Source organism: Desmodus rotundus, chromosome 12 (genome assembly GCF_022682495.2).
Source record: "Desmodus rotundus isolate HL8 chromosome 12, HLdesRot8A.1, whole genome shotgun sequence".
Lineage (NCBI taxonomy): Eukaryota > Metazoa > Chordata > Mammalia > Chiroptera > Phyllostomidae > Desmodus > Desmodus rotundus.
In genome coordinates this window covers 66,620,623-66,634,894 of record NC_071398.1, presented here as the reverse complement: position 1 = coordinate 66,634,894, position 14,272 = coordinate 66,620,623, and the positions used below count along the sequence as shown (strand labels likewise).

General features: G+C 41.2%; 1 protein-coding gene across 2 annotated transcripts in view; it reads left to right on the top strand.

The window, feature by feature from the left end:
- The window catches only part of SPAG17 (sperm associated antigen 17), a 183,151-nt gene that overhangs the window by 88,715 nt on the left and 80,164 nt on the right, over positions 1-14,272 (top strand). For both annotated transcript variants that reach the window (XM_045203731.3, XM_024570600.4), the window contains exons 16-18: positions 1,476-1,537; positions 2,083-2,196; positions 9,961-10,115. In XM_045203731.3, the coding sequence (XP_045059666.2) occupies positions 1,476-1,537; positions 2,083-2,196; positions 9,961-10,115 (331 nt within the window). The remainder of the gene's footprint in view (positions 1-1,475; positions 1,538-2,082; positions 2,197-9,960; positions 10,116-14,272) is intronic.

Below are 14,272 nucleotides of genomic sequence, written 5' to 3'. Positions count from 1 at the left end.
ATTTGCTGAGTTCCTACCATGCGCTGGGCACTCGGGGTATACGTAGGGAGAATATGATGAAGTTCTTACTCCCTGGGAATTCACATGGGAGGCGGCGAGACAGACAGAAACAGACAGTGTCAGGCAATGACAAGCGTTCTGGTTAAACATAAAGCAAGGTATGAGGCAGGGGCTTTGGAGGAGGTAACGCTGGGCAACAACACGAATGAAGTAAGAGTGTGAAACAGACGAATATTTCAAAGCAAAACACACCAGACAGAGAAGAGCGCGTGCAAAACCCTCCAGACCCAGGGAGCCGGCCAGTGAGCCTGGAGGGGAATGAACAGGAGGGAGGGGAAGGAGATGCGTTTGGAGAGAGAAGCTGGAGCCCATTCGTAAATTACTTTATAGGCATTAATTTTCTAATATTCTAAGGGTGATAAAACGTCAAGTTGGCCCAGTGACTGAGCAGCACCACAATCATCTCATCAGACTCATATCCTGTTCCATTTCTTTAGTCAGACTTGGAATATGCCACATACTCTGTCCATCTCTCTATTAGAGAGTCACAATCACAGGAGCATATCACAAATTCTGAGATGCTCACAGTAAAGATGCTTGTTTGTCCATGTTAAACTAGTTCATCATGGAACTCTTTTTTTCTACGTGACATTTGTAGCTGTAGGAATTACGGAAGCATGGTGATGCAGAAATCAGCAGCATGAATCTGTCCTTTCCCTGCCCCTTGTAGGGCTTTTTGCTCCGTAGCCAAGGATCACGTGTCAATCCCAGCCATCGTATAAGGGCACTCTGGGCACGAGGAGGGCTAGTGTGCGTGGTCCCTAGGGTCCGTCGTATGGTTCCGTGGAGTCCAGCTACCCATTCATTTACTCATGTAACTAACCCTTGTTAAACTCCATCTATAAATCTACAGGTGCTCACTAAAAGGTTTTTATATGCATGAATGATTAATGAACGGAAGAAGAGGTTGCAGGTCAGGGGAACTGTGGTGCTTTCTAACTGGAGGTGCATTTACCTGGTAGTTCGCCTTTCCATACCCCCCGCGCCCCGACCTAATCTGTCACTCACAGGGTAGGACGCACCGAAGTCTGAAAGGGCTCTGTGATCGTCGTCAGCCTGACAAGACAGGCAGTGTGTACGAAGCATCGACATCATTTAATCAGCAAATATTTGCAACTTGTAGAGGCAAAGGTGCATGGACATGATGATACAGTCTGAAGTCCGCGTACCTGATGTGAGTTAGGGACGTACAGGAAACGGGGTTCTTTTCAAAGGGTTTCAGTATAACTTTTCTAGATAGACACTGATTTAGAGTTATTGACACAAACACCTTTTGGGAGGCATGAAACATGCCTTTCAGGAATCACCTTTTCAGCACAGAAACATAGATCCTATGAGCAACAAAAAGGCACAGCCCTGACAAAGGCAAGAACAAAGCCCAAACGCAACTGGATGTTGGTGTCTTTGATTTACAGAGCAGACCACGAACAATGAGATCAAAGACGAAACAGTCACAAAGGCTGATTCTCTTGAAAAGGTAAGAAATTATTTTCCTAAAAGTGTAGAGACAAGTAAGCTTATAGGAGAAAACCGTGACCCAGAATAAGAAACATATATTTAAAAAAAAAAAAAAAGATGCTTGGCAGGAGAATGCAGATGCCAGAGAAGGAGAGAGATTATTCAGACAGCCCAGACCAGCTCCAGCTGGAGAGAAAGGAGTTAACTTCCAAGCCCCATGCTCCTCTCTAGACAGTGTGGCTTGGCAGCCTCACAAACACCTGCTGACCATACAGCCGTGTAGAACTAATACTGTCTTGAAGTGAGTTCAGAAAACCTGCCTGTAATTGCTAACAGGATTCCAAAGAGTATAACCTAACAATAAAAATATTTAGATTATGTTGCCCATAAAAAAAAAGGCAAAGGCATACTCTTCCTGGCAGCAGGTCTCCTAAAATGTTGCCATATGGAATTATGCATATGCAGATCCCCCAATTAGGCGGAGTGCATGCTGGCTAGTCGAGGAAGTCCAAGAGGGCCCCGTCCACAAATTACGGCTGAAATTGGATTCCTATGATTTTTCAGAAACCCAGGAAGACGGCTGTGGAAGCGGAGTTGGAGGACATACAGAAGACGCAGCGGCGCAGTTTGATGGACTGGAGCTTCACGGAGCATTTTAAACCGAAAGTCCTGCGGCAGGTGTGAATGGCCTGTGGTTTAGAACAGTTCTCCCCGAGTCACTCTCACCTCTAATTAGATCGATATCCCCCTTTACTTCAGCCACAAAATGCATTTATTCTCAGATCGAGCTGCACATGCCCAGGAAACCTCCAAAACAGTTTAAAATGTACTTTCCAAAAGGATGTCTCTATCAAATATTTGAAGGAAAAGAGAAATGTACGTGCCTGGTGCACATATTTTCTTTAGAAAAAGAAAGTAAGGCGTTCTTGGGAAGCAGCCTCATTTCCCCCGTATTGCCTGTCAGTTCTGTTCAGTTCTCTCTGACTTTCAGAGTATTTTCTGAGTCAATGAACAGGGCAGTGGAGCCTGCAATAGTAAACATTTGTTGAGCACCTGCCATATGCCGGACGATGGTTAATAAGTATTTTAGCTCATTTAATCCTCTCAATAATTCTCCGAGGTGGAAACTATTTAAATGGTAGGAAACTGAGGCACCTCGACCGGTAGTAACTCGTCTGTGGTCACGTGGCTGGTAAGTGGGAGCAGCAGGGTGTGAACTGGAGAAATCCGCCCTCGACCTCGTGTGCTTAGCCCCTATGGTAACAGTAGCCCCAAAGCGGACTCCTTCGGTTGCTGTTACATTCTACGCAAAAAGCCAGTACTCTTTTTTTGTTGCCTGTTTAATTTCAACTTTACTTTTATCAAAGTTTTACATCCATATTTTTAAAGCCAGAAAGTTTTATAAAGAATCCTATGAAAAATAGCAGGCCCCTTCCATTCCCACACCTACATTCCCAGACGTAAAAATCTTCAAGCTATTTACCTTTTTCTTTTGTTACTTCACTCAGCTATCTCTAAATAACAAGTGTATTTTGTTTAGTTTCTGTTTTAGTTCGGGGCATTAGCATCAACTGACTCCCTGTTGAAAGAACAGCTCGGCCCACCTCGCCCAACACACCGCCCACCCGCCGCCCGTGCGCACTGTCTCGTAGGCCCCTAGCACTAGCTGAACACCAGCACTTCCCTCGTCTTTCCCTGACACCGCTAACTTGGCCGGAGTTTTTGGTCGGATCTATATCAGTATTTATTTTATCTCAATTGTACACTTGTTATTTACAGTTGAACTGGGTAGTTTTGTATGGTTGCTACATTTCCTTTTCTGACACAATTTCTATTTTTCCTGGAGTTCATTTTCCCATTTTTTTTTCATGTGTTTACTATGCATTTATCGCTACTCATCCCCAAACCCTCTACCAAAGAGTAAATCTCCTATAATACATTCACACCTAACAGGTATGCTGTCAGTTTTACTGTCGAAGCGATGTCTCTCCCATATGCTCGGAACTCCTGCTCGCCCTCCAGGCCTGCCGTGCGGCTGTGCTCTGCGAGCTCCCTTCATTGCGCCGCCCCGGCCCCATCCTCTGCCTCTCCTTCCAGCTAGATACCCTGTTTCCCGCATCCCAAGTTGTCCTGTTTCTTGGGCTACTCTCTTTCTAGGAGACCACCTCTTCCAGTTGCTTCTTTAGTTAAGATATGTAGCAGGTAAATTATTGGGGCACTGGATGTTTGAGAACATCTCAATTCTACCCTTACATTTGACGGACAGTTCGGCGTTATGTGAAATGCTAAGATAAAAAGTATTCTCCCTCAAAACTTTGAAGGTAGTCCTCAGTGGTATTCTAGCTTCCCGAATTCTTCTTCAGAAAATTCATTGAAATTCTGATCCCAAGTCAGTGGTTCGAGTCGGTTGTTTTCCTTCTCTGTGGAAGGTTGTAAGATTGTCTCTTGGTTCCGATGGTCTGGATGTCCTGTTGGTGTCCCTTGGTGTGGTCCTGTTCCCAAGGATTGCACTGGTGAGCCCACATTCTGGGAAGTGTTCTATAACCCTTTCTCTGACAGTCTTCCCCCTTCATTTGTTCCACTCTTTCTTCCTGTAACTACTGTGATTCTGGTGCTGGACTTCGTGAACCGAACCTGCAATTTCATTATCTTTTCCTTCCTGGTTTCCAACACTTTGTCTTTTCGTTCTGGGGATATGGCTCAGCTTTCATCTAGGTCTCCTACTGAGTCTTCCAGCTCTGGTATCATCATTTTAATTTGCTAAAGTTCTATTTATACTTTTATATTACCTTTTTATAGCATCCTGTTCACGTTCCCCAAAACCATATCTCCTCTTATCTCTATGAGGATATTAAAGTCCTTTGAAGTCTTAGTGTTTTATTCCTGCATTGTCTCATTTTCCTCAAATTTGGGGGGGGGGGTTGGATTTATTTTTTGTCTCTACTTTTCACATCAGAGAGCAATATCTCATGATTTCTGCCTCTTTGTTCATATGAATCACGAGACATTAAGAGATGCCAGGAAGTGCTGCATGAGCCTGGGGGTGAGTTGTCAAGAACTGGACTTCACTGTGGGAGACTGGGCCACGTGCTTTCCTTGAGAGACCCATCAATATAAAAAAGTGCTAAAAAAACATAGGCAATTTTTATATTGATTATGTATTGAAATGATAATATTTTTAAATGTCTACTGTAAAATTTAATATTACATGTGGCTCCCATTTGTGGCTCGTCTTACATTTCTACTGACCAATGCTGAATTGGACTTTACATAATTCCTTTTTTCTGTAGTATATCGCTCCGTCAGCGGTGCCTAGGGCCCCTCTTCTTAGAATCCACCGGGTCACCTTCTGGAGGTAAGTCCTCCCTTCTTCTGTTCAGGAGGTAGATGGGCAGGCACCTGAGGCTGCTCAGAGCTGTCAAGGGCTTCTGGGAGCCCAAAGGCCTTCTTAAAAAGACTTTAAACTGCTCTTCCTCTTTTCAGTGCCACTTTCAGAGGTACGCAGTGCTGCCATTTTCTGAGCCTTTCTGCATTTGTACACGCACATAAGGTTGCTTCTGGTCTCTCCTAAAATTAATATGAGGGTTTGCCTTTCTGTTTTCTCCTGAGTGAGTTACCACTTATCCCTCTGGTTTCCAGCTTCTCAAATGTTGTGGCCTTTGTCTCCAATCCCATGGCCTTCCACTTTGTGATATTAAAAACAAATAATCCTACTGGGTCTTTTTTAGTGAGGTGTTAGGGCACGCGTGTGTTTAAGCTCCCATCTTTAACTGGAAGTTCATTTCAGACCTCACTGCATTTCAGCTGGGCTCTGACCTCGCCCTCCATGAACTGCACTCCCAAGGTCACCAATAATTGTCCTGCCACGTGAACAGACACTCACCTTTCTTTGCCTTTTCAACCTTTCGACAGCATCACAGAGCACTTTCTCGTGAAAACAGTCTCCACTCTTGGTTTCCAAGACACTGTACTGTATTGCTCATTTGGAATTTTGGTAAATGTCCCTCCACCTAACATGTAAATATTGAAGTCTTCAAGTCTCAGCTCCGAACTGTCTTCTTTCTTCTGTAAAGCTCCTTGTAATGGTTTCATTTATTATATATGACTTCATGCTAATGGCTCCTAAAATTTTATCTTCAAAACTATTTCTCTCTCAGTGGACTGGTGGTTGCCAGCGTGGACCAGGGGGAAGTGAGAGAGGTAAAGGGGTGAAGTACAAACTGGTAGTACAAAATACTCCTGGGATATACAGTGCAGCACAGGTTACTGGAGATAGCAGGGGGAAACTTTGAAAGTATGATTGTGTACTGCTGTGCTGTACAACTGACATCAGTACAAAGTAATATTGCGAGTAAATTTTTACTGCATTATTGGGGTGGTGTTGGTTAATAAAATAATACAGATTTCAGGTGTACAGTTCTATAATACATCTGTGCATTGTATTGTGTGGTCATACCCCAAGTCAAGTCCCCTTCCATCTTCTTTATCCCCCTTGGACCCTCTCATTCCTCCCTGCCCTTCCCACTTTCCTTTCCATAATCCCCATCCCAACGCCCCATACTGTCTTTATGAGTTTGTTTGTTTGTTTTTTCTTAATCCTTTTAGACCCAGACCCACAACCCCCTCCCCTCTGACAGCTGTCAGTCTGCTCTCTTTCTGAGAGTCTGTTTCTATTTTGTTTGTTAGTTTGTTTTGTTTATTAGATTCTACATGTGAGTGAAATCATATGGTACTTGTCTTTCTCCGACTGGCTTATTTCACTTAGCATAGCGTTCTCTAGGACCATCCATGCTGCCACAAGGGTAAGATTTCCTTCTTTTTTATGGCCTAGTAGCATTCCATTGTATAACTGTACCACAATTACTTTATCCACTCATCTGTGATGGGCACTTGGGCTGCTTCCAAATCTTGACTGCAATGAACATAAGGATGCATTTATTCTTTCAAATTAGTGTTTCTGGTTTCTTCGGGTATATTCCCAGATGTGGAATCGCTGGGTCATAAGGCAATTCCATTTTTAATTTTTTGAGGTAACTCCATACTGCTTTCCACAGCGGCTGCACCGGTCTGCATTCCCACCCACAGTGCGTGAGGGTTCCCTTTTCTCTGCATCCTCGCCAGCACTTGCTCTTTGTTGATCTATTGACAATGGCCATTCTGACAGGTGTGAGGTGGTATCTCATTGTGGTTTTAAGTTGCGTTTCTCTGATTAGTGATGTTGAGCATTTTTTCATATGCCTGTTGGCCATCTTTATGTCCTCTTTGGAGAAATGTCTACTCAGGTCCTTTACCCATTTTTTAATTGGATTGAAATCATTGTTGGTTGTATAAGTTGAGTCGTATAAGTTCTTTATGTATTTTGGATATTAAACCCTTATCAGATGTATCATTGATGAATACATCCTCCCATTTATTGGGTTATCTTTTCATTTTATTGATGGTTTTCTTTGCTGTGCAAAAACATTTTAGTTTGATGTAGTCCCATTTGTTTATTTTTTCTTTTGTTTCCCTTGCTCAAGGCAATATACCAGAAAACATACTGCTACGAGAAATATCCGATATTGTACTGCCTTTATTTTCTTCTAGGATTTTTATGGATTTAATTCTAACATTTAAGTCTTTAATCCATTTTGAGTTTATTCTTGCGTGTGGTGTAAAAAGGTGGTCCAGTTTCACTTTTTGCATGCATCTGTCCAATTTTTCAGACACCATTTATTGAATAGACTATCTTTACCCCAATGTATGTTTTTGCCTCCTTTGTCAGATATTAATTGACCATAAAGGCATGGGTTTGTTTCTGGGCTCTCTGTTCTGTTCCATTGATCTATGTGTCTATTCTTATGCCAGCACCAGGCTGTTTTGATTAGTATGGGCTTGTAGTACAGTTTGATATCAGGTAGTGTGATTCTTCCCACTTGGTTCTTCTTTCTTAAGATTGCTGTGGCTATTTGGAGTCTTTTGTGGTTCTATATACATTTTTGGCATATTCTAGTTCTCTGAAATATACTGTTGGCATCTTGATGGTAATTGTATTGAATGTGTAGATTGCTTTGGTTAGTATGGACATTTCAATGGTATATCTTCCTAACCATGAATATGGTATATGATTCTACTTCTTTGTATCTACTTCTTTGTATCTTCTTACATTTTTTTCTTCAGTGTCTTATAATTTTTCAACCACAAGTCTTTTACATCCTTGGTTAAATTTATTCCTAGCTATTTTTTGAAGCCATTGTGAATGGGATTCTTTTCTTAGTTTCTTTTTCTGATAGTTCATTACTGGTGTATAAAAATGCAACTGAGCCCTGGTCAGTGTGGCTCAGTTGGTTGGAGCATCGTCCAGTAGACTGAAGGGTTGTGGGTTGGATTCTCAGTCAGGGCACAGATCTACTTTGTGTCTCATTTGGGGCATGTAAGAGAAGGCAGCCAGTCATCAATATTTCTCTCTCTCTCTCCCCGCCTCACCGCCCCCCTCTCTAAAAGCAATGAAAAATGTCCTTGGGTGAGTATAAAAAAAGAATCCTCTAAAAACCTGCAACTGATTCCTGATTTTTTTTTTATCCTGCTACTTTACTGAATTCATTTATGAGTTTTAGTAGTTTGTTTGTTTGTTTGTTTTTAGAGAGAAGGGAAGGGAGGGGAAAAAGAGAGGGAGAGAAACATTGATAGGAGAGAGAAACATCAATTGGTTGCCTCTCATATGGGCCCTAACTGGGGACTGAACCCCAAACCTAGGCATATGCCCTGACCGGGAATCAAATCTGCAACCTCATAGTGTGTAGGACAGTGTTCCACCCAACCCAGTCACCTGGCCAGGGCACAGTAGGAACTCTTTTCATGGGCCATCGGCAAGGTTGGTACAAAAATCCATAAACGTGATATACCACACAAATCCAATGAAGGATAAAAGTGAGTAGAAAATGGCACCATTAACCAAAAGGCCAAGAGTCATTCTTTACTTGAGCTTTTCCTTTGCCTCACATGGCTGACCCATCACCAGGCTTTGAGCAGTGCACCTCAAAAGACAGCTTCAAGCTCTTCATAAGCTGCACTGCTGCTCCTTGAAGCCAACTACCATCTTCTCTCATCAACCTGCTTCCACGCTTGCCCTGCTCTGCATATCAGATGCCCCATCAACCTCGCCTCCTGGGAACACCTCTCAGAGCTTCCGAATGATACAAAAATCTGAATCAGATTTTAGAGGGCAACCTTATGTATCTTTCATTTTCGTTTTCCTAGACCCTACACAGTGCCAGGCACATAGTAGGTGTTTATTTTTAAAGAAAGAATTAACTAATCAGTTAGTGAGACCCACAGTACTAATCAGAATAATAGGGAAAAGCCAAAGTCTGAACAAGGAGAAGGAAGATGTGATATGAAAACGAAACATTGACCGTGAGCTGCTGTGGCTCAGAGGCCCAGTGCTGTGGGAAAATGCAGATCACAGAGCTCTTTAATGGGAGGAGCGGTACATGTTCATCAGCAGTGAACACACTGTTTGTTTGGGGGATTGAAGTCAAAGGAATCTGCCTTTCCAAAAAATTTAAGTAATGGATAGTGCCCTACATTAAAAAAAAATCAGTGTGAAAATACTGACTACTTGTGTATTTTTTATGACAGCAAAAGTAAAACAGTTTTTTCCTAAAGTAATATGCAATTAATTCCATGCCTTTGCATCATCCAAACAGCAGAGAACTGAAAGCTGCCTATGCCAGATCGGCACTGAAAATGAAAACAAACGAAACCCCACAGCTGTCTGTTTTCTAGGGACATAATTCCCCGTGTTGATTGGCAGGAAAAGGAAGCAGGCCCACTGCACCCCTCGACCGGGGGCTGTCATCGCAGTGTGTGCCGCGGGCAGAACGTTTTGGGAAAGACCAGGGTTAGGAGCCAGGTAGAAACAACATGTATCAGAAAGACCGCTCACCTTGTTTCTCCGTAGCACAGCCCGGTGTAGTAGAGGGCGGTCTGTGGAGCCCTGAACAGTAGTAACATTTAGAGTCAAAAACGGCTGTGAGCCCAGGCGCAGGGACTCAGGAACTCTGTGTCCTTGGACAAATCTCTTATCTTTCCTCGCCCCCAATTTATGCTAGAAAATGAAAAAATAACCATACCTATTTATCTGGGGTTTTTAAAGGGTGATAAAATGAGAAGATCTATTCTATATGAAGGCATAGAAACTATTAAATCTGTTCAGCTTAATTATTAGCTCTCAGCCTTAATGAAAAACACTTGAGCAAATGCCTCTGTGTTTAGAGCCTAGTATTTGTTTTTCTATAAGAACTACCAAAATGCTCCAAAAATATCTACCACTTACGCTCTCGCCTCGACTAACAGTGTGGAGATAAGGGGGGAAAGAGCAGGGGACAGAGAAATGCTCTACAAGGAGGCCCTTCTCTTGGGGTAAAATAGCACAGCAATGCAATTATTTTTTATTTTCAGGTTCTCCAAGAAGCCAATCAGCAATACAAGTGCATCGATTCCTATTACCACACCCAAGACAACTCCTTACTTTTAGTCTTTCACAACCCAATGAACATGCAACGCCTGCACTGTGAGCCTTGGAGTATCGCTCTTCACTCCAATGTTGGATTCAGGTAACCAGCGTAGCTAGTTGGGTTATCTTAGTTCCGTTAGGTTGTTAGTTACTTGCTTGGATTTTATTTCCTTAGCCTCAGCTGCGGGGTTCAGCCCACCACGTGCATGTGTGTGGTACTGTAGGTTCAGCTCAGCTCGTTGTGTTGAGTATCTGAAGCGAGTCGGGCACTGGGGTAAGTGCTGAAACGATACCCCTAAAGAAGACGTCATTCCTGGGCCCCCTGAGTCTGGTGGAAATGTTTCTACCTGGGATTGGATTTATTTAGACCGCAGTAAAACCGCCTCTGAAAGATTCCAAGTAAGGGCTACAGAGCATGACACTGTGCTTGCTGCTCTGGGACAGCTCCACTTGGTCTGGGCAAGACTCACGAGTAGCGCAAGTGAGTGGCCTGTCTGCACAGCGGCCAGGTTCCCAGCACAGCGAAACCTCTAGGAATCAGCGCTATGTTGTCTCCCGAGTCCCTTAGTTATTTCTTTAGTGTGCTAAAACTTTGCTGCCTCTTTTTATTAACAACAAGGGCATTTTGTTACTTTTAGTGCTGGTTAATGTATGTCCAGTATTTGTTATTTGCATAGTGTTGTTTTAGTCAGAAGGGATACAGAAAGAGAGAGAGAATGGACTCACAGAGTCACTGGGGAGACAGGTTGTGTGCGGGTGCACGCACGCACACACACACACACAGGAGTACGCCTTCCGAAGCTGTAAAATTGTTTTTAGTTAAGGCACACAGTAGGTGTACTGAGCTAACATCTTGAACAATTAACCTGTGTTTTTCTATGTTTTATCTTCTGTTGCCCATAACAATACATTTTGTTTATCCTCAAATCTTTTTCGCTGACTGGGACTCCCAGTGCAACCTGGAGAAGGCGTCCCTCGTTGCCTCAAACGTTTAATGTTTAGCCGTCAAGTGTGTGTTTGCTGTGGGGTTTGTGTCCGTGCTGCCTGTCAGCCCCTCCTGTTCCTGCTTTGCTGTGAGCTCTCCATCGCGATTGGTTGTTCAGTCATATCAAATGGTTTTCCGGCATCAGAATAGGTGTTCATATATTTTTCCTTTAATCTATGAAGGTGCTGAATTTCATTAATACCTATTCTATTGTTCAGCCAACTTTGTATTCCTGGGAAAAGTATAATTTGTTATATTACCTTTTTAATAAATTGCTGCATTTGCTTTGCTAATATACTGATTAGAATATTTGCATCTATATTCATGGGCAAGATTCAGCTATAATTTTTCCGTCTTCAAATGTTCTCATCTGGCTTGGGGAATGTTCTCCCTTTTTTTTTTTTAATTTTCTGAAAGCATTTATGCAAGACTAAGATATATGTCGGCATTTGGTAAAACCTGCAGATAAAGATATCTAGACCTGGGAAGATGTACAATTATTGATTCCATTTCTGTCGTGGTTGCTAGACTCTCCGGTTTTTCCATTTATTTTTGAATTAGGTTTGATAATTTATATTTTTCTAGGAATTTTACCATTTCACCAGTACTCGAAGTTATTGGCATAAAATTGATTATGACATTCTTTTGCATCTATTTGTATTTCTTTTAACTCCTAATGGTCTTAATCTGTGATTTCTCTATATTTTCCTGAATCAATCCTGCCAAAGATTTACCAATTTTGTTAATATTTTTAAAAAATCAACTTCTGTTTTTGATCCTTTTTCCTTTCATTTAATTACGATCTCATCTTCATTATCCTTATTATTTTTTCTCTTTTAATTTCTTTGGATTATTCTAATGTCCTTTAACTAACTTCTTAAAAGTTTATGTCAAGAATTTGAGTTGGATTTTGTTTTGGGTTTTTTGTTGTTGTTGTTTGTTTTATAAACGTTTAAGACAAAACCTCTTTATAAATACCACCTCAGCAGCACTACAAAATATCTACTGACAGTGTTTTTACTGTCTTTTACTTCTAGTTTCCATTGTATTTTCCTATTTAACCCATGAATTACATAGAAATGTGGGTTTTGATTTCAGATTTTGGCTGTGCATTGCATTTGTTATATAGTTTATCATTTGAAGACGCCATAGTCAGGTAACATGTTCTGTGGACTCTGAGTTTGCTGAGATTTGCTGTATTGTTCAGTAGGTGGTCCATTTGTATAAATGCTCCATTTCACATAAGAAAGTATATCATCCAGTTTCTGACTTTTGAAAACTTGGTCAATGGATGAGAAAAATTATTTTTGTAAAACTCACAATGTGATGGTAAATTTATCAATTTCTTCCTATAATTTTATAAGTATTTAACATCATGCATGTTTGAGTTTATGTACCAAACAATGCAAAAATAGAATTGTTATGTCTTTCTGATTGAGCTTTTATCATTATGCAATATTTCTCTTTACCTCTACAATTCCGTTTGCTTTCAAAGTAATTTTGTTTGGTATCGTTATATCTGTGCAGACTTCATCATATGTATTTTGTCTGATAGTGATAAACTACATAAACCTTTTTATTTAATATTTTATCTGGTATATCCTTTTCTATCCATTTACTTTTTGTCTATCCAGGGTCCATCCATGTCATCACAAATGACAGTATTTCATCTTTTCTTATGACTGAGCAGTATTCCATACTATATGTGGCCCACATCTTTGTCCAGTGCTCTGTAAAAGGACACCTTGGTTGTCTCCATGTCTTGGACACCGTAAATAATGCTGCAATGACCTCAGGGGTTAAAATGGCAATTATCAACTAGAGAGGTAATGACAAGTGTTGGAGAGGTTATGGAGAAAAAGGAATCCCCATTTGCTGTTGTTGGGAGTGTCTACCGGTACAGCCACTATGGAAAACAGTATGGAGGTTCCTCAGAAAAACTAAAAATAGAGTTACCATATGACCCAGCAATCCCTCTTCTGGGTATCTACCCGAAAAATTCAAAAATGCTTATTCACAAAGATATATTATTACTTGCTTTAAAAGCCAGGGTTTGTGTAACTTAATATATAGTACCATTTTATCTTCCCTTCTTCCTAAAGTAAGGGCTTTAAAAGTTCCAGTGGTGAGGATCTTTGCTAATAAAATCAGGTTTGTTTATTAAAAATATTTGCATTTTAACCTTACTCATTAACGATAATTTTGCTCAGGCTATAGTTCTTGATTGACAGTTAAATTCTTTTAAGGACATTGAAAAATATCATCCCACTGTCTTCTGAATGACTTCGAAGCCTTTAAGACGTAGACATCAGAGAAACCACTAACGAAAAGACAGCCTCCTGAACGGGAGAAGATTCTCACCAATGATACATCTGGTAGGAGGTTAATAGTCAAAATTTATAAAGAACTTACACAACTTAACACCAAAACTCCCCAAACAATCCAACCACAAAATGGGCAGAGGATCTAAAGAGACATTTCTCCAAGGAGGACATACAGATGGACGATAGACATATGGAAAGATGCTCACAGTCACTAGTCATCAGAGAAATGCAAATTAAAACCACAATGAGATGTCACCTCCCACCTGTCAAATGGCCATCGTCAATAGATCAACAAACAACAAATGCTGATGAGGATGTGGAGAAAAGGGAACCCTCGTGTCCAATTATTGGGATTGCAAATTGGTGCAGCCACTATGAAAACAGTATAGGACATCCTCAAAAAATTAAAAATAGAACTACCCTTTGACCCAGCAATTCCACCTTTCCATATTTATCAGAAGAAACTTAAAACACTAATTCAAAAAGACATATGCATCCCTGTGTTCAGTGCAGCGTTATTTACAATAGCCAAGATATGGAAGCAGCCTAAGTGCCCATCAACAGATGGTTGGATAAAGAAGATGTGGTACATATGTACAACAGAGCATTACGTGGCCATAAAAAAGAACGAGATCTTTTGTGACAACACAGATGGACCTAGAGGGAGTTATGCTAAGCGAAATAGGTCAGAGAAAGACAAATACTATATTACAGATTGCAAATGAGTGTTGCCAGATGGGAGGGATGTTGGGGCCTGGGTGAAGAGGTGAAGGGATTGAGAAGTACAACTTGGTAGTTACGGACTCATCATGGTATAGGAAGTGTAGCATAGGGAATATATGGTGTCAGGTGGATACTAGAATTACCCGGAGGATCACTTCATAAATTATATAATTGTTCAACCAGCATGCTGCTGTACACCTGAAACTAATATAAAATAATACTGAA